At 43.0% G+C, this 24,464-nt stretch overlaps 2 protein-coding genes across 5 annotated transcripts; one reads left to right on the top strand and one right to left on the bottom strand.

The window, feature by feature from the left end:
* Nucleotides 1-283: 283 nt before the first annotated feature.
* On the top strand, nt 284-20,501 carry adam17a (ADAM metallopeptidase domain 17a). Of its 2 annotated transcripts, XM_080479711.1 has the most exons (20): nt 284-498; nt 740-872; nt 7,135-7,268; nt 7,377-7,465; nt 8,156-8,345; nt 10,443-10,573; nt 11,026-11,112; nt 11,845-11,970; nt 13,373-13,517; nt 13,787-13,878; nt 14,697-14,849; nt 15,269-15,468; nt 15,551-15,654; nt 15,740-15,874; nt 16,215-16,345; nt 16,434-16,512; nt 16,588-16,676; nt 17,370-17,429; nt 18,159-18,192; nt 19,084-20,501. In XM_080479711.1, exons 1-20 carry the CDS (start codon nt 393-395, stop codon nt 19,488-19,490), a joined length of 2,625 nt encoding a protein of 874 aa, XP_080335837.1. In that variant the 5' UTR covers nt 284-392; the 3' UTR covers nt 19,491-20,501. The 2 variants fall into 2 exon arrangements, with proteins under 2 accessions (XP_080335837.1, XP_080335838.1); XM_080479712.1 differs by lacking the exon at nt 18,159-18,192.
* iah1 (isoamyl acetate hydrolyzing esterase 1 (putative)) lies at nt 20,357-23,575 on the bottom strand. Of its 3 annotated transcripts, XM_080479715.1 has the most exons (7): nt 23,364-23,575; nt 22,942-23,117; nt 22,807-22,859; nt 21,655-21,803; nt 21,017-21,178; nt 20,824-20,945; nt 20,357-20,734 (listed from the first exon to the last, which is right to left on the bottom strand). In XM_080479715.1, exons 2-7 carry the CDS (start codon nt 23,002-23,004, stop codon nt 20,558-20,560), a joined length of 726 nt encoding a protein of 241 aa, XP_080335841.1. In that variant the 5' UTR covers nt 23,005-23,117; nt 23,364-23,575; the 3' UTR covers nt 20,357-20,557. The 3 variants fall into 3 exon arrangements, with proteins under 3 accessions (XP_080335841.1, XP_080335840.1, XP_080335839.1); XM_080479714.1 differs by having other exon boundaries at nt 22,942-23,575; XM_080479713.1 differs by having other exon boundaries at nt 21,017-21,146; nt 22,942-23,554.
* Between the last annotated feature and the right edge of the window lie 889 nt (nt 23,576-24,464).

Here is a 24,464-nt window from a genome sequence, read left to right as displayed (position 1 = left end):
CATTTTACCACGTATAAGTGACAACATATATAGTATAGAGGCATAATATAACATAATTTGTACATATGCTGACTTGCCTTGTCACTCTGCGATTGACAAATATTTTGAAGGTTTAGAGATCAAACATGAGTTTTTTTTAAAACAAAGAACTGGATGGATTGGGGAGAGAAAAATCTGACTCGGGTGCATAAGACATTTCAATGACCAATTTAACTGAGACAGTAAGCAAAAAAAGAAGAAGATATATTTACATTGTATGAGTCGCGTTGTGCTGAAAGCGGATGTTTTCCACCCGGACCACTTCCGGCTTGCACCGCTAGCTACTGTTATTCCAATATTTTCTTTTTTTGTGATAATGACAGCTTCTGTGTAGCCGACAGGGCTGCTTCAACATGGGGAGCTTACTCTTAATCACGTTTCTGGCTCCTTGTTTGGTGAGCGGTGCGATAAAGTCACGAATTATTCCGGAGGAGAGTCACGAAGAAAAGCCGGAGTTTGGTGAGAAGCCACTGAGCGGTTTAATCGAAGCTAGCGTTAGCTTCACAGCTACTGCCGCATCCTGAATAAATTACACTTATTCTTTATTCCGTGTTATAAAAGAGGCTGACTAGGTACCGGATAGTGTTGTAATTTGTCAGGTTGAAGGATTGTACTGGCTGAACTGATTGTGATACTCTTAACTCTTAATTTCTTCGTGTTCTGTTTCTTCGTTGAACACTCTTCTCTTCGTGTCTTCCAGACGCCCTGAACTCCCTCCTGTCAGATTACGAGGTGCTGCCGCTGTCGGGCCTCCAGCTGCACTCTGTGAGGAAGAGGGATGTCCACACCCAGTCCCACCTGGAGCGGCTGGTGAGCTTCAGAGCTCTGCACAGGTATGGCAACACCCCTATCCACTGGTCCTCTCAGCGCCCAGGTAGCCAAACACTGAGGATTCATTGTCAAGTCCACATTTTAACACACATCCGCTTTTCATTTGTGTTGTTTTCCAACAAATTTGTCGCCTTCGTCTTGCTTTGTGCTTGCATTTGATTTCTCGCACGCTTCCAAAACATCCATACTAACACGAACCTGAATTTAAATATCTCTAAGTGGCATTCATGAAACCTATCCAATCAACCCATCAGATTAAACTCTCTCATATTTCGGCCCTATGTGCCAAACCATTTTGCAGGCTGGAGGCGCAGAAGTGGGCAACGATTTGCATCTCTGACATGTTTGATGAAGACATAAATATAATTGTTTGTGCGGTTTAAGGTTCAGTGTGGGCGATAAAAATCTATATTGCAGTATGATTTGCAGCACGTGCGGTAACAATATATACTGCAATATATTCTTTTCTTCTGTACACTGTGTTTGCCAAAACGACTGTTTTCGAACATGCTCGCATACCAGATGCATTGCAGCAGAATAAACACACTTCAAAAACGTGTGGAATGTCATTTTAAAAACATTTGTTGTGCAAAATGTATTTAAGAAAATACCAAACTTTTCAAGTCATTTTTAAGATGTGTAACGGATCTTTTTCCAATCAATGTATCACAAAATTCTTCAATAACATAAATAAAGATGAAGATATTTCAAATAAAAAAAGAATACAGTAACATGTTTGTAAAACACAAATTCCTCCCTTGTAAACTCAATTCTTGCAGCTGCTGCCATGATGCTTTCGAACAAAACATGCACAGCTTGATGACATCATCAAAATGCACAATTGCGTTTGGCCAATATAATCAAAATCTCTATCGTTGGCCAAATTCATGTTGTTTCTACTGCGTACCATTTATTCCACCCACCCCACGTTGTGTTTGTCTAAACGTTTGACTTGGATGGGGATCGGAACACATTGTATGACCAATTAATGGAAAAAAGTATGAAAGTCCAAAGGGATCTCAGTTTTTCCTGCCACTGTGGTGGAGACATGGCTGAAAGTGAGACGATTGACTCAGCAGATTCACATTCCTCTCTGAGAATTAATGAGAAACATTTTAGTCTTTGAGCAGAACGAACACTAACCGATCCCAAAAGTGTACCTTGAAAACATTTACAATGCTATTTTTGCATCGGAAAAGTATTGGATTGTGTATTTGTCATTTAAGCGGTTCATTTGTGCTTCTACCTAAAAAAAAAAAAAAAAAAACCCAACTTGTGCTTATCTGTCACCTCTTTGTTTAAGAAAAGCTGCTGTGCTCTCTGGAGTAATGACACAAGATAAACCAACTTGCGCCAATTAACTTCAGAAAACCTGAATTTAAATTCACATTTCTGTGCAGACAAAAGCTACAGAGGCTTAATCCCTACCTTATAACCCCATACCTCTGATGATATGTACTAAAGTTACATTTCTTAAATTGTACCTACAAATCAAAGTACAACGCAATCTTTTCTACATCTATTCATAGTCTGTTACTTTATCACATGGATTTTCATTTCCACTTGAAGGTACTCTATCCAGCCTACCTGTGTAAAATATCTACATACAAAGCATATTTTTCTCAGACTTTATATATTTTAATGAATACTACAAATAAAAGCAGGAAATAATAAAAAAAAAAAGAGGCTTTATTTCTCTGACAAAACTTTGGTTGACAACGTGTTTGTCTAAATCAGGATTGATTAAACGGGCTACATTTACAAAACATTGAGTAGGATCTATATTACAAGTGTACGTGTGCCCAAAACCTGAAGATAGCATGTGCTATATATTTGGATTTGTAAAACAGAGCTTATGCACATCTGCACGCACTTTCCTTTTATAGATCACAAGTCTACCTGGAAGGTTGTGCAGGTCCTATCCCGCCCTCAACACGCCCACCTTGGATCATAAATGGTCAAATCAAAGACCGATAAAGTTTCATCTGTTTATTAAATGTATAAATTAAATACTTGAACTTTGAATTGTGAAAAGGCTCAGTGGACCTCTTCTTGTGTCCTCAGTCACTAGAGTTGGAAGCGTTGGTTGACGAGAAGGTCGTCTGTCCCCAGCACCCGAGCGCATGACAGTGCCAGCGCATCCGAAGTGCAGCACGACTGTCACCTCTATGCTTACTCAGAAATCACACTGATTGTTACACACCTTGTCACAATAATTTTTTTTTCCCATTGTCCTGTTCGGCAGCTTGGGCAAACAATATGATGTGATTGAGAGCCTTCCGGAGTCAGAACAGTTTTTGCTCTTGCAACAGGAAGAGACCTGGAGTCTCCTCCTGTTGCTGCCTTTATTAGAAGCTGGCATGGCTGCCGTACATGACCGGGGGGAACGCTCAAAGAGAGAGAGAGAAGAGAAGAGAGGAGAGAAGAGGAGAGAGAAGAGAAGAGAGATTGAGGGGGAGGGAAGGGCGGGGGGGGGGGGGGGGGGGGGGTAACATACAATACCCTTGTTCGTGCAACATATATTATTTGCAGTTATCATACTGATCCAAGTACTTTCCAACTGTTATTAGATCAACCAGCCTGAGCAGCTCTATCTAGACAGTAACGTGAAGCAGGAACATGAATTAACAAAGAGGCAACAACAAAAGAGGAACATGATTTTGAGAGTTTGAGCAAATTATGACAGAAAACAAGCAACTTCAGCAACACCTTTCATGAGGAGTGGAAATGTGTGTGGGTGTGTGTGTGTGTGTGTGTGTGTGGGTGTGTCTGTGTGTGTGTGTGTGGGTGTGGGTGTGGGTGTGGGTGTGGGTGTGGGTGTGGGTGTGGGTGTGGGTGGTTTGTCCACTGGGTGTGGCTGGAACTGTTGCACCAATTGTAACACCTTGTCACAATTGATAATCTATCAGTTCTATCCACCGCCCTATTTTAGGATATGTGATGACATTAAATGTATGAATTCAATTCACCACCACACCATCAGCGCTGCCAGTTTCATCTCCAAACTGTGTGCGCGCAAGCTCCAACGTGCACCAGTGTGCACATTCTCTCGCAAAGTTTCTTTATTTAGATCACAAAGTTTGTGTGGGAAGTGGCGTACGCATCTTTCAGGACCCGTTTTATGCAGATGCAACCTTTATAGATGAGGCCCCTGGTCATTCAGTGTATTCACGCAGTCTGCTGACCGCATTCTTTGGGGTCATAATGTTGCTGAACCTCGACCAGACCAACTGCAGCAGCCCAGATCACAGCACTGCCCCCACAGGCTGGTACAGTAGCACGAGGCATGATGGGAGCAGCACTTCTTCTGCCTGCCTTTCCCTGATGCACCATCACTCTGGAACAGACTCAATCTTGACTTATCAGACCACATGACCTTCTTTCAGTCCAATTTTTATGCTCCCTCGCAAACTGGAGCTTTTTTTTTTTTTTTTTCCCAGCTTAGCTTCACTGATTACTGGTTTTCTTCAGGCTACACTAGGGCTGAACGATTAATTGTATTTGCGATAATATCGCGATATGATAAAACGGGATTTTCTAAGGCTGCGATTTGACTGCTCACGTGATCTGGTCACGTGACGACTTGTGCATCCTGTGCGTGTCATCTGCCCAGCTTGCCCGAACGGACTAGTGCTTTTTAGGGATGGAGCCGATCCGATCCGGGATCGGGTTCCAATATTCACGGATCGGAAATTTCCGATCCAACCTGCGGAGATTTCTGATCCATGAAGCCTCGTCTGCTTTGCTGTTTTGCTGCTTTGCTGAAACGACTCCACAGTGTTTCCCTGTTGCTGCTCTGCTCGTTGGCTGCAAACTGTGGACTGGATTTCCTGAAGGGAGGCGGGTCTCAATGAGACGTGGAGTAATGAGTCAGGAAATCCAGTTCACAGTTTGCAGCCAGCGAGTAGAACAAGGAAGTAGCACTGTGGCTATCCAACTTTTCATGACAACATGTTGCTGTTTGGACGGATTTTATACTCAAAACACCACAAAGCAACAGAAACGTGGATGTTAGCAAAGCAGTTGTACAGCGAGGCCGTCGCTTTGTCAACAGACGTCAATTCAATTCAATTCAATTGAACTTTATTCATATAGCACCAAATACAACACAGTCATTTCTAGGTACTTTTAACAGAGAAAAGAGAAAAACCCAACAAATACACATGAGCAAGCAGATTTATTTGCGACTGTGCGATGTCACAGTTTTAAAACTCCAGCTCGCAGAGGAGAACGGCACTGACCGCGGCATCAAAACAATGAACAACTCGCTCCTCCGCTGTAGCAGTCAATTCACACCTCCGTGAAGCTGCATCCTACTCCGTGCTAAACGTAATGAAAATAGTCCCAATCATTTGTGTTGTGTTGGAGCTGGAAACACTGCTGTTTGAGCTGCGTTGCTAAATAATTTCCCCAGGGATTAATAAAGTGATTCGGAGGTTTGAAAGATAGAACTAGTTTATTATGAGATGATGACGTCTCGCAGACACCCACATTGTCCAAATGGAACAAAAATACTTTGTACTGCTTCCTTTTCTGACTTTATACTAACCTCAAGTTGTCTTTTGAGAGAATACATGCATACATTTGTACGATTCATACTTTACTGTAGAGAGGAGTTTGTTACAGCCTCATTTAAAGTCAACAATAATGATGATAATAATATTAAAGCAAACAGAGCTCTGGTATCAGAATCGTATTGGCAGATATACAAATTTAAGTATCAGGATCGGATCGGAAGTGAGAAAACGTGGATCGGTGCTTCCCTACTGCAATGTAGACGAGCAAACTGCTCAAAATCCTTAATGTCCAGCCCTGCATTAGTATAGTGACCAAACCTGGGTTTACAGATTTGATAAGCACAATGGACAAGCGGTTGGCTTGTTGTGGTGAACGCTTACAAGACTGCAAGTCACAGTATTTAGTAAGTTTACAACTGTAATTGAAGTAGAAGATAAATAAACTGTCTTTCATATTAATACATGCTTCATTTGACTTTATCTTAACATAAGCCTAGCCTATAAGAAAGAACAATTTATGTATAATAAATCTGATATTGTTTATTATACTACAGATTGATTTATTGCTTTTGTTTGTTGAAAAATACATGAGAAGAGGACCTTGAAAAAATAATCACATATTAAATCGCAATTGCAATATTGAGGGAAAGAAATCTCAATTAGATTATTTTCCAAAATCGTTCAGCCCCAGGCGACACAGCTGTTCAGTCATTTGAGTCAGTCATTTGCAAATTTCTCCACATGCGAGATAAATAAAGGGATATCTTATCTTATCTTATGATTTCCTTTTGCATTGTGAGTGTGGAAATGTTTTTACCATCCCAATTAAGCTTCCAAGTTGTATTTATTTTTTTTGCAATTTGATTTCACCAAATGTTTAAGTGATGGCCAATCACCATCAGTTAGCATTTTTGTTCCGTCCACATTTCTTCCCGTTTTCAATGATTTAGACAGTTCTTAACCCAATTTCAATAGTTTCAGTAATCTCTTCAGATGTTCTCTCTACTTGATACGCGTTAATGATTTGACCCTTCTCAAACAGACTGACATCTTTTCCACGACCACAGCGGCTGTCTTTAGACTTGGTTGTTTTTTGAAATGAGAAGCTGGTCCTCGCATCAGTTGGGGTTAAATAACTTGTTGCCAGCTTCAGTAACTATCCAATAGGAGGTTCTTACCTATTTGCCAGGCAGCGTGTGTTAACCTTCTTTTCAATTACGGTAACTTTGATCCATCTGATTGATTGGAAAAAACTCTACTTCAAAGTAAAGTGAAACTATCAAAACTGAGGCCACGTTTACACGTACCCGGGTAAAACTGATATTTCTCTGTGTTTGAATTTACGTATAAACGCAGCTACGACTCACCACGAACGACGATTCCTGAAAACTCTGGCCACAGTGGAAATTTAGCAAAACTGTGTGTCTCCGTTTGAATCTAAAGGGGGTGGGAGGAGCTTTACGTCACAATTCATGACATTGTGTTTTTTCCAGGATTCTGATTGGCTATCATGGATTCATGCTTCTCGTTACACTGCCCCCTACAGGTTTGGCATGTTCATAGTAGCTTCGAACCAGGCGGTCCGTGTCAATGAATCTTTTTTTTTGTAAATGTCGAGGGGGAAATATAATTTTTTATAAATAAAACCTGGGTAAATGTAAAAATAAAGAAATCAGTGTGTCATCTCGCAAAATATCAAAAACTTTTCATTAGCATTAACTCAAAATGCTTTTTTTTTTTTCCTCAGGAATTTCAAGCTTTACTTGACCACAAACACGGATCTCTTCACTGAACACTTCAAAGCTGTGTTTGTGGGCAAAAACGGGATAGAGGAGAACTACGACGTGCAGCTTCAGAACTACTTCAAGGGACATGTTGTTGGTGAGAGAATGCAAGAAGAAAGAAGAAGTTTTCCCAGATCCTGGCCTGTTTAGACTCATTATACGGGCCAGTTCATGTTCGGTAATTCATTCATTGTGTGTTTTTCAGGAGAGGAGAATTCCCGTGTGCAGGCGCATATAGACGGAGACGAGTTTTCTGCTCACATTCTGACTGATGAAGCCGAGTACAATGTAGAGGTGAGCAACTGTCCCAAGTCGTACCAGACACAAATAAGACGAAAAAACACTATATTTCCAAAAGTGTATGCTCGGCTGTCCAAATCATTGAATTCAGGTGTTGCAATGACTTTTATGGCCAAAGGTGTATAACAACCAAGCACCTCGGATTTCAGACTATTTCTACAAACATTAGTGAAAGAATGTGTCGCTCTCAGCAGCTCAGTGAATTCCAGCGTGGCGCAGTGATAGGATGCCACCTGATCAATAATTCCAGCTGTGAAAGTTTTCTCACACTCAACGGTTAGTAGAACTATAACAAAGTGGAGGCGATTGGGAACAACAGCAACTCAGCTATGAAAAACCACGGAGCGCGTCAGCCGACGCTGACGCTCATAGCATGCAGTGGTCGTCAACTTCCTGCAGAGTCAACAGCGACAGACCTCCAAACTTCATTTGATCTTCAGATTAGCTCAGGAACCGTGCGTAGAGCGCTTCATTTCTAAGTTTGTTATTGATTGTGTGTTTTGCTTTTCGTGTGGGAGGCCGTGGAATAAAAACTAGGCTTTACTTTACTTAATCCTGTGAACCACAGTTTAGCCGTCCACTTATTATTTTTTCATTATTTCTTCTCTAAAATCAAAAAGGTAAAAACTAATCCTGGCGTCACATATTTATATATTCTTAATGCGTCTCTTTTCATTCACTCAGCCCCTGTGGAGGTTTACTGATGCCCCAACCGATGGCAGGTTGCTGGTTTATCGCTCTGATGACATCAAGAATCTAAGCCGCATCGCCTCTCCAAAAGTGTGTGGTTACGTCCACGCAGACACGCAGGAGCTTCTGCCACCGGCCGCCAGGAGCGAGTCTGCGTGGCAGGAGGGGGCGGACCAGGAGAACGGTGAGCTCAGCTGTCCGTTTACCTTGCTGTGAATTCTGCTTATATGTGGTTGTGTTTGCATCGATTGCAGCCTTCAGGTTTGTGCTCTTGGTAGCTGGGAAGGAGTAAGTGAAAAACAGTGGGAGGATAGCAAATGTTTAAGGTGGAGAGGAGGAAGGAGGAGGTTGCAGTGGTGAAACAAAGAAGGTGGGTGTTAGACTGTGCAGCAATCACTTTATTAAAAAGCCTTCTCAACTGTGAAGCCGATCCTGCGTTCTGCACATCCACAGTGCTGACAAGTAGATATTATGTAAAAGCCAAAGCCTTGTGATTCCTTTGTGTTGGGACGGTAAAGCAGGCTGCAGTTTTAATGAGCTGGAGGAGGATCTGAAACACCTTCCACTGCTGCCTGTCCGGGGGAAAAAAAAAACAACAGAAAGAGAGAAACTCATCTGGGAGATGAGTTGAGGTGAAGGTTCGTATGGGGGAGGCATACAAATTCATGCAGGCCTAACGGCCCAATGAGCTGAGACTGCATCATCACCGAGTTCATCCTGCGTGTTGCAGGAGCCAGAGCGGCTCACTCCCACACTGCTCACTAGTGTGGAGCCAAGTGTGCTGTGTGATGTAATGCTCCAAATGCTGCTTCCTGTTGTCCTTTTGTGTTCACTCACTGTCCAATCTCCGCACATACAACAGATATTTTCTACATTCATTCTACATTTCTCCCTTTTTTGTGTCTTTAGATGATGAAATGTGGCTTCACGATCACGTCCAGTTTATTAAATAGATTGCAGCAGTTTCATACAGGCCCCAGTGTGTGCTTATGTATGATTGTCTGTTGTTGCAGACATGCTTTATTCTCATCGGTGTCTTCTGGATGCCTTCAAAGAGTTTCCCCGTGTTTTTTTCCACACATTCGCTCCCACTGAAGGATGAATTCAGTTGGTTGCTGTGGAGGCTTCCTGAATAATTGTTGCGCTAATACTGAAGAATCCTTCATTAAATACCTTTCATTGCATCACATGATAATGTATTCTGAAGGCCAGCTCACATTCCCTAAGGTGGGAATTGTAACATACAGCAGTCAACCATAACACTCAGACCACTGACAGGTGAAGTGAATAACACAGTGTCTCTTCATTAATGTGATGTATCAGGGAGCATTTTAACATCAAAGCAGAAGAAAAATGTACAATAGTAAGGATTTGAGGGATGAAATGGTCAAAGCATCTCGGAAGTTGCAGCTCTCATGAGGCCAGCGGTGGAAAAGCAGTGAACGCCCTCTCCTGTTTGGCCCGATCCGGCAGAGGAGAGTTACTGCTGCTCACACTGCTGCAGAAGTTGATGCTCCTTCTAAAAGAAAGTTGTCACGTTACAGTGGATCACAGTTCGTGGCATACAGGGTAAAGAAAAGGGAGGGCTGCACAATATCATGATATATTGCTTATTTGTCAAGGTGAAGTTTATCGTCCCAGAGGGGCAGATAGTGGCAGCCGGCAGTAAATCAATGACAAACATTCATACAATACAAGCATTGACACACCTGTTTACAGTGGCTGAGCAGACCGATGGCCGTTGGAAAAGTGAAGTGAGCTGACAGTAGCAGGTGAAACTGTGAGAACAGACAATCAGTCAGGAGGTCCTGAGCGTTTCTGTTTTCTTCTCAAAACCTTCAAGTTGTTGAACATATTTTACTCCAAGTCTTTACTGCAGCCTCCATTCTATTGTTATTTATGGGTGTGAGTGACCCGTACCAAAACGCAAGGTGAATAATGAATCAAACTTTGTGCTTTCTACTTTAGTTTCTTTTTTCTGCCGCTTCCTCATTACACATAAGACCTAATTCTTTCCTAACATGCGCTCAAACCTTTTCACAACCGTCAAGTGAACCACTCTGTAAGTCTGTCCCGTGCAGAAGCAGAATCTAATCAGCTCTCAACCAAACAAAAAAAGAAGACGTGTTGCTAAATATGAAAATGAGGGCAATTAACAGCGGGATACTGGAGCGTGGCCTGGTTGTTAAACTCTGTGATGTACTTATGTGCAACATCAGCCTTTCTACAAGTCTACACAGGATTCATGTTGTGTGTTTAGACTGTGGCTTCTTTCTTTCAGGACACCACCACAGAGAGAAGAGACGCGCTCATGACCACAAGAAGAATACCTGCCCGCTCCTACTGGTCGCTGATTATCGCTTCTTCGAGCACATGGGTCGTGGACAGGAGAGCGTCACACTCAACTACCTGGTGGGAATTATTCATGACATCTTCACACCTGCTTCAGAGAGTAAACCCTCTGCCATATTTTACTATAATTTTCTTTATTAAGATGTTTCAGCTCCACATCTCAAACTTATATTTCTTTGCAACAAGTTGGTGATCATAAATGATAATTGCCTTTTTTTGAATGAGCAAAAGTGACTCATCTGTGTGAAAATATGGACAAAACAGTTCAGGGACATACAAATATAATGATGCAAGTGGAGACCTGCATTCACTTACACTAAAAAGGGGCGTGTCCCTGCTCATGGAGGGTGGTCCGGGCGAGTGACGTGATCTAAATGCTGTAACCTGTGAGCATCAGCAGTTGTAGATTTAGATAAAGATGGAGCTCCTTCTGCTTGGATCGGTCAATTCTTTATGTCCCAGTAGAAGAAATAACTTCTAATCTGTCTTACTTCCTCTTTTTTTCAACCCAGATCGAGCTGATTGATCGAGTTGATGACATTTACAGAAACACCACCTGGGATGATGAATTTAAAGGCTACGGGGTCCAGATCCACCAGGTATGTACAGTGCAGTACAATGCAGCACAGTGCAGTACAGTGCAGTACAATGCAGTACGAGTTTGATTTGTGAACCCATTGACCTGCAGACGAAGTTGCTCTCAGCTGCAGCAAAGCTTTGTTTTAAATGGTGTCACTGGCAGAGATGAGACTGTGTGTTGACCAGTCAGAGAACAGCGTTTATAGGAGGAACTGAAAGCTTTTGTGTGTGCCTCAGAGGGTAATTTAATTTGTTCCGCTGGCTTTGGGCATGAATGGGGACACTGTTTGTCATACTGTGTGTCCTGGGTTTTCTCACTGAAAAGATATGCATTCATTTAGCTGCTTAGAGTTATTTTCCAATTTTCCTCACCATAAATGTCAAGAGGGGCTTGCACTGTGTCGCATTTAATCCCATTACCGAAAGGAAATTCTAAGAGACTGAAATAAAAACCCTTGAATGTTTTATTGACCAACTAAACTGCTTATTATCCAATTACAAATAATATATTTGCAATAAAACTGGTTCAGATCCAAGGTTAGTCCACATCTGACAACCTTGTGTGCTTTATTTTGTCACAGCTGAGCAATGAGTCTGCACATAAATGTAATGTTTTATATTTTAATACCTGGAGCAGGTCACACGAAATGTTTTTCATATTATTTCCAGATGAATTCACACAGTTTAAAATCTGAATGGAATCTTATTGAGCGATGAAAAGTTAAGAGATGTGTTTTTATTGTCGTCTTCAGATGATTATCAACAAAGAGCCCACAAGGCCTCCCCCCGGCCACACCGGCAGCGGCTGGATGCACTACAACATGGAGAACAGCCCCATGAAGGGCAAGGAGGTCTGGGACGTCAAGAGGCTTCTGGAGGTACGAACGTGACGCAGAGCAAGGCGCACGCACGCACGTAGTGTGTGACAAGACATGAATCAGTTTTTACGACCAAAAAACATTTTTGAGCAGCAAATAAATGCGAATCCATAAAACATGTTGGACTTTAAATAAAGTTAACACACTGTATATCATTTTATCAAGATTGAATTTGTTTCGTAAGACTGCACTTAATGTTGCATCCACATTTTGTTTACATTTTATTATATATAACAACCAAAAACCTAATAACTGTCAATGATAAGATAAAATAGTATGAGTTTGTGACTTCAATAAATGAATATGACTTTTTCATCCACAATATTTAGTTTTGATAAGCAAACTGTAGAAACCCGGAAAAAAAACAACCTTTTATTTCCAAAAAATGCAGCCCTGATTATGTATTATTATATTATCGGCCGTAGTTAACGAATTCTTCATGCTACTTCAATCTGGTAATAAGTTATTACTGTATTGGCAAAATCTTACTACATTATGGCTTTATTACTTGGAAAAATGATACAATTGTTGCATTAATGGCAGCCCTTAATAAAATTGTATTATTAAAACTGTATTTAACAGTTTAAGCCATTTTACTAGTTTCACTAGTTTAAGCTGATCAGTCGTGTTATAAACCTTTAAGTTTGACATTTTATCTCAGTTTTAACAAATTTAGCTGTTATGATTGCCAATTTCAGTGACTTAAGATGCTTTTGTCGTGTAAGCAGTCAAAAGCGTTCTGTTCTCACTGCGTCTTGTCGTCGTAGTCTTTGTTGATAAACTGCTGAACCATTGTTTTTAGTTAAAGAGCCACACTTGCCTCCTGAACGTTGAAGCTATGCAATAAAGTCAACATCAAAAATCAGATAAAAATGTTTATTTGCTCATAACGTTGGGACATCTTCAGGAAGCCACTTGTTGGGCGCTAAAGAGCAACGGGTTGTGAAGACACCGGAGAGAAGTAGACAAAGGTTCACTCTGAATCTTTGATGGGCTCTGCAGCAAATACGATCAACGCAGATATTTCCAGACCAACTTTCGAAACACATTTGATTTAAAAACTGAAGATGATGCAGCTATTGAGTCTTACCTCAGTGACTCAAGCTTCCTATTCAACTCCAACAGTAAAAACAGTTTTTATTCTTGGTCAAAGTGCGGCGGTCAGAAACTTGACGTTTGGCGACTGTAGTGAAGGGCGATGTAAATTTTAGTGGAGAAAATATGAAAACATTCTTTGAGAACTGCGAGTCTGCGTCATCAGACTTGCTGTAACACTGCAGTTCATTCGATCGACCGTGCTACGGGTTTCTGCATTTAAAGAAAAAAAGTGAATCAATCAGTTCTGTGCTTTCATACTATTATAAGAAATACAGATATCAGACATTTTGCTCATTTTCTCCAGCAATTCAGCTCAGACATCGCCGACAACGCCTCCACCGTGTGTCTGGCTCACCTCTTCACCTACCAGGACTTTGATGAGGGGACGCTGGGGCTCGCCTATGTGGCCCCCTCCAAGCCTCTGGCCCTGGGGGGCCTCTGCCCAAGACGTGAGCTATGAAGACTGTTACACCAGAGTTACTTTTACAGTGAAAAAAACAAAACAGAAAGTGATGAGGTTTTGTTTTAAGTAGCAGAATGTTAAAAAAAAAAAAAAAGCCACCGTTTGATTCTCCCGTGTTTTTACTTGCCTCTGAATTGTGATTCCACCCACATTCTCCACATTGTAGAAATCATACGTCCTTTAGTCTGACATTGATCTGGAATGAGGAGGAGGAATAAAAACAAACGTTCTTGACATGTTTGTTTGTGTTTGCAGCGTACTACCCGTCTCACTCTGTGAAGAAGCCCAGTTATCTCAACACGGGTCTGACCAGCACCAAGAACTACGGCAAGACCATCCTCACAAAGGTCTCAGTTCACGTTTGATCTTCCACTGAATCACTGGCTTCATTCAGGTTCAGTATGAAAATACCTCCAGAATTCGATGGTTATTTAGCTCAGATGAAATAAAGGAGCTGTAATCCTGAGGAACTCAGTGAAATAAGTCTATTTTTCACTTCATGTGCCTTTAAGTACAACCAATACATCATTTCATCTACCTTTTTACTGCATTGTGCTCTTTAATGCGATTCACTTTCTGCCACTAGAAGCTAAATTTGGATCGAAAAACTACATTTGAAATGGCATTTTTCAGGTTTTAATTAAAATTTGAGTAAAATTTGAGTTTGAAGATTTTTTACAGCTCAAATCAGTTCACCCTGGTCGATACATTTTCACAAAATGTGCTTGTGCCTCTTCTTCAAGTCAGTAACTTAATGTGAATCTCATGTGGATTTCCTGTAATAATATGTCTCGTTTTGGCTCTTCAGCTTACTTTTATTTGGTCTTTATGTTATATTGAGAGCCAAGCTATTGAAAAAGCTGCAATACCATCAGCTCATATCTTATTTAGTGTGTGGATTAGATTGCATACGCTTTTGTTTGATTTCAAACTCGAAATTTGAAATTTTATTTTTTAAATTGAAATGTTTTTTTCGTCGTGGCCTCAGATGTTTCTCATTCTTTCTCCAGTGAAGTTTGAAAACATGATTTTGTGGTTTGAGCGGAGGCTCTGACGAGGCTCTTTCAGGACTTGACTTGTTTCACTGGTATTTATCTCTAAAGACGCCTCCGATGCGACAGTAAAGATGTTTCTGACTGGATGTGACGCGCCGTGTCGTCTCCAGGAGGCTGATTTAGTGACCACTCACGAGCTGGGCCATAACTTCGGAGCGGAGCACGATCCCGATAACATCCCGTACTGCGCTCCCAGCGACGACCATGGGGGGAAGTTCGTCATGTACCCTATCGCTGTGAGCGGAGACCATGTGAACAACAAGGTACGTGAACAAATGAAAGCTGAAGTGCTGCTGTCCCGGCAACGTCTTTGTATGTGAGAGTCTCAGAGGAGGTAACGGTATAAAGTGTGATATAAAGTGTGTTTCTAAAGGAGCAGGCTTGACGACTGAGTCACAGTTGTTCCTGTGAAATAAAATGACAGACAGAAAATGTAATGCCCCTCCTCCACAATTCCCCTCAACTGCTGATTTGACTTCAGCTGCAGTTTCACAGGCGAACAGTGTTTTTTTTCTCTCCTGTAACTTTTAAAAGTGAAGAACAAACACCTCATTTAAATACTAAATCACACTACTTACTTAAATCCTACAATGTGACGTGTGAACTTTGTCATTTCATATTTGGGCATTAAACAGTCACTGCTCCTGAAATGTGGCCTTCATTTTCTTCTTTTCTCTCAAAGCGCTTCTCAAACTGCAGCAAGATCTCGGTGGGAAAGACGCTTCGTTTCAAGGCTCCGGTGTGCTTCAAGGAGAGGAACAGTAAGGTATGTGGGAACTCCAGAGTGGAGGAGGGGGAGGAGTGCGACCCAGGCCTCCTCCACCTGAACGACGACCCCTGCTGCTCCGCAGACTGCAAGTTCAAACACGGCGCGCAGTGCAGGTATGAGATCCAGCAGAGAGAGAAACGGAACGTCTACTAAATGTAATTATCCTCTTAACTCTGGATGGTTGGACCTCCACAGTGACAGAAACAGCCCATGCTGCAGGAACTGCATGTTTGAACAGGCAGGAACCAGGTGCCAGGAACCCATCAGTGCGACCTGTAAAGGCATCTCGTCCTGCACAGGTGACTGCCCCCTGCTGGCGCAACCCAAGAGAGGCAGAAATCCCTGAACCCTGTCAGTATGTGAGAATACTTCCTTCCATTGCAGGTAACAGCAGTCAGTGCCCTCCTCCTGAAAACGCAGCTGACAACATGGTGTGTGTTGACAACGGCCGCTGTCACAACGGAGAGTGTAACCCTTTCTGTGAGGCCATGCAGAACCTCCAGTCCTGTGCATGCAACGGTAAAGGAAACGCCAGCGTGCTGAGTGACACGTTTTCATTTCCTCCTCCGAAAGCAGCCTTACTAGAAACACCCTCGCTGTGCACCGACTTTGTGTCAGAGTGCAATGTTACATCTGGTTTTTCTAAGGAACCAACATGATTCTCATCTCGGAATCATTGCAGAGCAGCGGAACTCAAAACAAAATGTGCCGATTTCCTTTAAACTTTTAAAAGACTGTTTACTAGTAATATTCACTTACTGCTTGTTTATGACCAAAAAGAAACGTTAAAGAATAAAATCTCGGTTTGTTCATTTCGGTGGTGTTGTACTCTTCTTTATGTGTCTGGTGTTTCCTGCAGAGACGAACGACTCCTGTAAAGTCTGCTGTAGAGGAAAAGATGGCACCTGCTCTCCCTTCGTCCAAGCTGATGGCAATTTCCTTTTCCTCCGCAAAGGAAAACCCTGTACAGTGGGCTTCTGTGACGGAGGCGTAAGTCTTATTGCTCTCTTTACCTTTGTCTTTTCATTCATGCGGTTTGATAACGGTCCTTTGATTCATCTGTGCTTCATTAAAACAGGGAAAGTGCATGAAGCAGGTGCAGGATGTGATCGAGAGACTGTGGGACTTCATCGACAAACTGGACATTAACACATTCAGTAAATAAATGACACACGATCAGTAGTTTGACAGACGAGTGTTTTGTCTCTTTAACTCTGTTTTCGCTCCACCAGGGAAGTTCTTGGCCGATAACATCGTCGGCTCAGTCGTGGTCTTCTCGCTCATCTTCTGGATTCCTCTCAGCATCCTGGTTCACTGTGTGGTAAGAACCTGCTGCAGTCACTCTCTCTTTATTTATATTGTGATTTTACATTTAAATAAAATGGAAAGAAAAGCTCCAACAATCCCACATAAACAGAGCGGAATGAGGAGGAAAGACTTTCTTTTTCACCCGGGAAAAAAGACTTCCAGATTCAGAGGTGGAAGTTTTCTGCTGTGGTTGGTTGAGGGATGATAAGAGAGAAAAGACGGAGAACAACACAAGTTGACATTAAACAGCAAGTTAATAAATTAGATTTGAGGAGGAGACACAGAGACACTGCAGGATGGGACAGAGTGAGAGAACAGAGAAGAAACACACAGTGCAGCAGAGAGAAACAACATGGAACAGTGACACACATGTATGAGGAGTGAATTTCTTTCACTTCACTAAATAAAACAGTCCTTATTGACTTGCTCCAGCCTGAAATTAGAAAGTTTTTGTCTGATATTACAAGTAGAGTGTGTGTTCAGCCTCCTTGACTGAAACGGAGCTGGTTCCACATGAGAGGAGCCTGACAGCTGAAAGCTCTGCCTTCCATTCCACGTTTAGAAAACCTGGGAACCTCCAGGAAGCTGAGGTCTGGAACAAAATGTTCTGATGTGATGATGAGGGACTAATGGCCGTAAGAAATATACTGGAAGATCTGCGTGTGTTAACACAACATGATTTGTATTTCTTGTATTTGTGTTTCAGGACAAACGACTGGACCAGCAGTACGAGGAAAACACAAAGTGTATTTACTACCCCCCCAGTGTAAGTCCTCCATCTTTCAACCCCTCCCGTACGGTTCTGCCTTGCCGCCACTAACAAACTAACCCTGCCCTGTTACCCGTTACTTCTTCCACACATTAACATCTGTGATGGGACGTTTTCATTACTCAAGTAACTTCTGGATCTCAATATGTTGTCACATAGAAAAATAATAAAACCCTCAACAAAATGACCAGTTGGAATAAAAGTAGGATCGACTTACTGCTTTTTAACTCCACATTTGTCTGATTTTGAAACCGGATCAAACAATGATAAATGAATACTGTTTAAAGAAATCTGATCTTTTTTTAGCTGAGTTTATGAGAGACCTTAAAAACAAATACTATCTTATTCAATCAGGTTGTCAAAGTCCAGACGTCTGAAACTACTAAAACGGTCAAATTTGTGCCATAGTTATATATATATAATGTCTAAAAATGTTTATAACAAAAATGATGCATTTGTGGAATCAAAATAGAAGAATAATTTATGGATGTACTCGCTTTTCTCTGTAGTTTCAATATAAAGCTTTTTTTTATCAATGTCAGCTGGTTTCCAGTCAAATTTGCTCTTCTAAATCCTGGAGTAGCGTGTAAAGTGGTGCGTCTAAGTCGATTCAGTGAGATAAAGTTACGATTGCACTGAGCGGTGGTGAGATGGTCCCTCAGTAACAGCCTCTCTGGGTTTTTCTCGACGGCCTGTCCGTCACTCTTTGCCTTGGAACTGCAGCAGATGGTGGAAGTTTGTAGTAGAGCTCCCGCCATAGGTGAGTGTTTGTGCCGCGGCTTGGTGTTGCGATGCGTTGCGTTGCCATGGAGTCCATGATGCTGCATGGTCAGTGGCCCGTTGGGATACTCCTGCAGTCTCTTACTTCCTGGTGTAGTCACTGATCGCGCCGCACGCTTGCAGCCCTCGAAGTCACCTTCGTGTGAAAGTGAACGAGGCTCAAACTGCAGAAGACCTGAAGCGCTGTAAGCGTGCTCCTCTGCCCCAGGCGGGGGCCGCACTCGATCAGAAATTACCTCAGGAGAGCAAGATTGCATTCTGGGAGTATTCAAACAGAGCGAGGAGCCCACAGGTTGCACTTCTGTTGTCTGTTGTGAAATCCGGCGCAGTGTGTGTCAGTATTTTAAGTTTGCATCTGCTGCTGTTGAGAGCAGAGGGCCACGTCTTCCAGGCGGCCGTTTCCTTGTCGTTCCCGTCAGCACCGTGTCCAGTCGTCCTCAGACTGAGGTCACATTCCTCTTTGGACCTTTCTCACAGCAGACATTTTGACTTGTTGGAGCAGGACGCGCACAGAGGCAGTGAATCAGATTAATGATGGCTGGACTCCATTGCGGTTGGCCGCGGCGTTCTGAAGCCGAGGCAACACGCAGGATGGAGTGCAGCCATGATTAATAGTTGTTCCTCTGAAAGACAATTCAAAATGTCCACAGCTGGAAAGGTTGTTTACTCATTCATCTCTGAGCTCAGTGGGTGTTTTTGGAGATAGTTACTGAACCTTCCCGTGTAGAAATACGTGGAGGGTTTTGATAATGTGTGTAAATTGTAGGAGAAGTGAATCAGAATGGAGTAAAAAGGGAATGGATTCCTCCTCAGTCGAGCCCGGCGCCCCCCCCCCCCCTCACCTCCGTCTCACCTCGGTTCTGCTTTACAGGGTCAGGAAATGCTGAGCAACCTCGAATCAGCCTCCGTTCGCATCGTCAAGCCTCATCATCCTCTTGCTCCGTTCTCCTCCGCCGGCCGGACCGCGCACTCCTCCCGCCCCCCGCCGCCGAACCAGGCCCTGGGCCCTCCCCCTCCCATGGCCAGCAGCAGCAGTACCCCGGCCCCCGGCACGAGCTCCGCCCCCACCCCGGACAGCGCCGGGGGGCTGCGGATGGCCACCATCCAGGAGGACACCAGCAGCGACTCTCCCCCGGGAGAGGAGGCGCCGTCGGACGATTTCACAACCGCCGCAGCCTGCTCGTCGGCTACGAGATCCTCCTACGAGGATCTGACCGAGCAGAGCCCGGCGGGCCGGGAGCGGCGGCGCCTGCAGAGGCAGGACTGCGTCGACACTAAAGAAACCGAGTGCTGAAGCGGCGGTGAGGCCGTGGCGGCATCTGGAGGTCTCCACGTGAGGAGTCTTAGAGTTTCCTTCACCTCCTTCAGCTCAAATGTTCATTAACAAAAACGTTCCTGAAACTCGGTAATTATCTGTTTGAATAGCCGAGTGTGTGAATCTTAGTTAAACACAAGAGGTTTGAGAAATGATTTTACTTCCCGTTGGTTTGACCAGCGTGTCTGAATGTTTGTGCACTAAAGTGTCCTCACTGCAACTGCTGTTAGTTTCTACAGAGGACCAAATGTTTAACTAGCTGAACTATTCCCCACGAAAGGAAACGTGTCGCTCTGATAATCGGGTGCATCTTAAAGAATCACGATTAAAACGTTTGTTTTTTTTCGATGCGCCTGTATCGAGGTTACTGTGACTTTAACCTAAAAGTCTCGAATCTGCACTTCGAGCGTTTCACTGGACAATTCAAGTTTTTTTATGTTTGAACTGTGTTAGAGGATTTCCTTCCTACAAACCACAAGCGTGTGTGATATTTGTGTCGAGGAAACAGTAGTGTTCTAAGTATGAAATATATTTTAACTGTCGGCGCAACTTTAAACATTGAAGCGCTTCGCTGGTGTTTGATATCAGCTCCGTCTGAAACGCGGTGCCTTTAGTGTCGTGTGGCTCACTGCTTCCAACTTATTTCTGTGTAGAAATATGAAGATGACTCCCAGCAGCCGCCCTTCACCTTCACTCTGAATCCATGTTGAACTCCCCGGTGCTCGGTGGAAGCGCTCCTGTTGGTCCCCGTGCCAATGTTTCCTTTATTGTCTCTTCCCTGCTGCCTCCTTCACTGCTCTTAAATTGTAGGTCAAGAAGGAAAATGGAAGATTGTACAGTAAACTTTTATTCTGCAGGATGTGAAAAAGAATGCGAGCATCATATCAGATGTGTATATTTCTTCCTTTTTTTTTTTTAAGAGTTTGTTGCTGAAGTTGCCTGCACACATCTCCAATAAAGAACCTTTATTGTGCTTTTCCAGCCTTGACGTGTGGTTTGATTGGACACTCTGGTAGTGGCTGTTTCTCCTTCACTGGTCCCGGAGGAGGCTGCTCTCCGGGCTGGACGGGTCCACGTCCCCCCAGTAGGGCAGGATGAAGGGCAGGTCGGCCACTCGGCTCTCCAGGAGCCCCCACAGGTGCTGAGCCACAAACTGGTTCCCCTGCTCGGAGAGGTGCAGCCCGTCGGAGAGGTACACCGAGTAGTCCTGCAGGGGAGATGGGAAGTTGTCCAGGTTTGGGTGGACGATGAAGAGGAGACGGTGACCACATGGACGTTGAAGCGCGCCGTACTCACCTGCCCGTCCTTCTGCATGAGCGTCCAGAGATCGAGGACGTCTGCCCCGACCTGCCCGGCAGCTCGGACGCACGCCTCGGCGTACTGCCCCGCCACAGCATGGCTGCGGTTCAGGGGGCTTCCTGCAGGAGACACCGAGGCCCGACGTCAGTCCGAGAGGAACCGCCAGAACCAGCCGCGGCTCGGCGCTCACCTTTGAGGAGACACTCTTTCTCCCACGCCGGCTCGTGAAGAGGAGGAGGAGTGATGAAGATGATTCTGTCCGAGGAGACGCCAGCCGAAGACAGAAGCTTCCCCACGTCCTTCAGGTTCTCCGAATACTCCTGCAGAGGAACGTGCTGCTGCGGGTTTTTATCTGCACACAGGTGATCAGTGCAACGACTTTAACGTCGAAGAGCTTCGTTTATTCAAACTTATTTTACACCTGAAGACAAACGTCCACATTCATAAAGTTTGCTTTTTTATATTCAAAGAAACGAACTCGTCATATTTAAAATTCTAAGATATTTCTTGAATAACAGTGACAAGAGAGAAGTCACACTGCTTGATGAAAATACTCACATTCATGTGTTTAAGTAGTATTTCAAGGTTTATAGAGTTTTATGAGCATATTTTCAAAACTTTGAAATCCAAATTTTCTAAGTTTGATTCATTAGTTTATCATTTTCTAAGCTTTATGTATGTGTGAGGAATGTGCTTTACACGTATATATTAAATCAAATGGCGGCTGCCAACAGTGTGATGATTTTGAAGAAGATCCTTCCTCCTTTCACGTGCACTTAGTAGAATCTGCTGGTTCTTCTCTGCTGGTCTCTGGATGTTCAGTTTTACCTTCCAGTGAACAGTCGTTGGCTCCGAAGAAAACAGTCACGGCTGCGATGTGTTCGGCGGAGTTTTGGCCGCCGAGGAGACGAGGGAGAACGACCTTTGCCCATCGGGAGTTGTATCCCGACAGTCCTCTGTTCACAACGTCGCATTTCCTGAGGAGACGATACACATAAGAACAAGATGAGAGTGACTGCAAGTAAGCCAGAGAAAGTGCGGTCAGTAAAGGTTAAACATAATGTTCTTACATCCAAGCTTATCAAATGGTTTGATAATTATTTAAACAATAGAAATTAATTTGTACACATACTTATGTTTATTTCATATATATCTATACTATTTTGTGGAGTACCTCAGGGCTCTCTTCCTGATCCATTTCTATTTGAAATTTACATCAATGACTTGCTAATGGTTTGAGTTTTATACTTTATAAGTGATGATATTATCCTCACAGCCACTAACGATGATTTTAAAACACTAACCCAGCATACAAGTAATGAACTGCTGTCTCGTTCTAAATGGTTTTATAAAGATAGATAAGAAATAAATTCACAAAGTGTTTTGACCAGAGAAGGAATGAAGAACAAAATGTCATGCATCGTGACATTATCAGGAGGGGTGAGCAGTGGGGGTTTAAAAGACGCCATCAGCTCAAAGTGTGACTGTAAAGGTGAGTTTAAGGAGATTCTTAAAGGGAGGCCTGTCTCTGCAGTTTCACCGGCAGAGTTTCCAAAGTGGAAACTGCTCAGATTTCTGTGCTTCTGTCCTGTTTTCTGCAGGTTTGATTTGATGTTAAACTAATGAAGTGAAACATGATCTATTCTCTACAGTTTAGTTCAGTAGAACTCATCTGTTTAGAAGCACAGCGTGAATGCACAATGCATGGAAGCATTATTTATTGCAGTTCAGTCTGTTTTGACGTTTATCACCATGAAAATAAATCATGCAGCCTGAATTAGAACACTGAGTAAAACCTGTTCACTGATTCATCCTACGTTTAATTTAACTGCATATATTCCATTCGCCCATGACACACACACACACACACACACACACACACACACACACACACACACACACACACACACACACACACACACACACACACACACACACACACACACACACACACACACACACACACACGGATGTACTCACCGTGCAAGTTTGTTTGCAATTTCTGCACCCCAGCCATGAGACTGAAACGAGAACTGGAAGAGACCACAGCATAGTAGTTTTCGGTCAAAGTGACTAGTTTATTAGATTTATGACATAATAAGAGCAGGAACCAACCTGTGTGATGGAGTCACCAAATAAAATGACTTTGGGCCAAACTACTGGAGTAAACTTTGACATGAAGGAGGCTGAGCTGCAGATTAACAGCAGAGATTCCCCGTTGATTCGTATAGAAACTAAAATGTACAAACTGCTGGAGCGAAGTTTGAATTGAAGGAGGCTGAGCTGCAGTGCTGCAGGGAAAAGAGGAAGATCAGCACCAGAAGAGGATTTCCTGTGAGTCCGTACCACTTTGTGGCACCAAAACAACAAAACTTCACGTGAAGCCTCGGCAGAAACTTGCGTAGATTTATTTGGGCTTCACTGCATCAACATTTACAGATTCACAGATTTCTGCATAAAATCCGCTGTGAGGGTTTTCGAGTCTTTTCCGGTGTTTCGGATTAACTGGTTTCCCTGTTAACTGATGACCAACGTACCTATACTTCCTTGTTGTTGCTCATGACAGCAGATGTGAAAAATCCGCTTTGAGTTGAACGCTCAAACTATTCAAACTCGCTCCCCTCATGTTTTTAACATCTACTGTTCCGAACAGCAGCAAGGGACTTGAATGGAAGGTGGCACTAGTTAGCACAGATACAACTTAATTCGAAACACCGACGTGTACTATGACGTCCTTGTGTTTTGTGTCACATTGAAAACACGTCCGTTCGGAAACAAACACTCTGATCCCGGATCGTAACTACAGGTCAGTTACTCTCACAAAAACATTATAAAACAACCTTTAAAATCACGTCATTCACGTACACGCGTGTGTTTGCTGGTGGCTTGATCTTAAAATGGATAAATTGTAAATAATAATGGAGGATATAAGCTAACACGTAGCTCATGCTAACACTGATGTCAAACTCCACCACGTGAAAATTCACATTTCATTCATTGTGCCATTTGTTTAGTTAGTTAGATATAATCTTGTGCTTTATGTGATGTTTATGGCACCACTCGTTAAACAATTTCATCCTGGCATCACAGACAGAAGTGAATTTAAGGTGTATTTGATGCTGAACAGAGTTAAATGAATCACACCAGCAGATTCATTCATAACTGCAGCTGTGGGTGAATTACTACCAATCCTCAGCATATTCAAGTCATTAAAGACATGAATCCAAAGACATTGTTCCTCCATTTTTAGGTGTGTTTTATCACAGATGATCCTCTTTACATCTGAAAGGGTGTGCATCTGAAATGTCCCTGTGATTGTTCATTTCTTTATCCTGATTACTTGTGAAATGCTCCACTTGTTTTCAATTCAGTTTCAACTTTCCAACTTATCTTTAGAAAATTGGCTGCCAGAAAATTTAAAAAGGGCTACTATTTCCCACAAAAACAGTTAAAATGCCTCAGTTTCAACCCACGTACACACAGGGAGAACATGCAAACTCCTCTCAGAAAAGCCCGGCCGGGATTTGAACCATAAGCCTCTTGCTGTGAGGCGAGAGCGCTCACCACTTGTGTGGCTCTTAGTATGTAAAATATTGCCGATCCAAATACTTTAGTTTCAGTTTCTTTCAAAATCTAGG

The sequence above is a fragment of the Lipophrys pholis genome (genome assembly GCF_963383615.2).
Source record: "Lipophrys pholis genome assembly, chromosome: 14".
Lineage (NCBI taxonomy): Eukaryota > Metazoa > Chordata > Actinopteri > Blenniiformes > Blenniidae > Lipophrys > Lipophrys pholis.
Note: the sequence above shows the minus strand (reverse complement) of the source record. Positions and strands in the feature narration are given on the sequence as shown.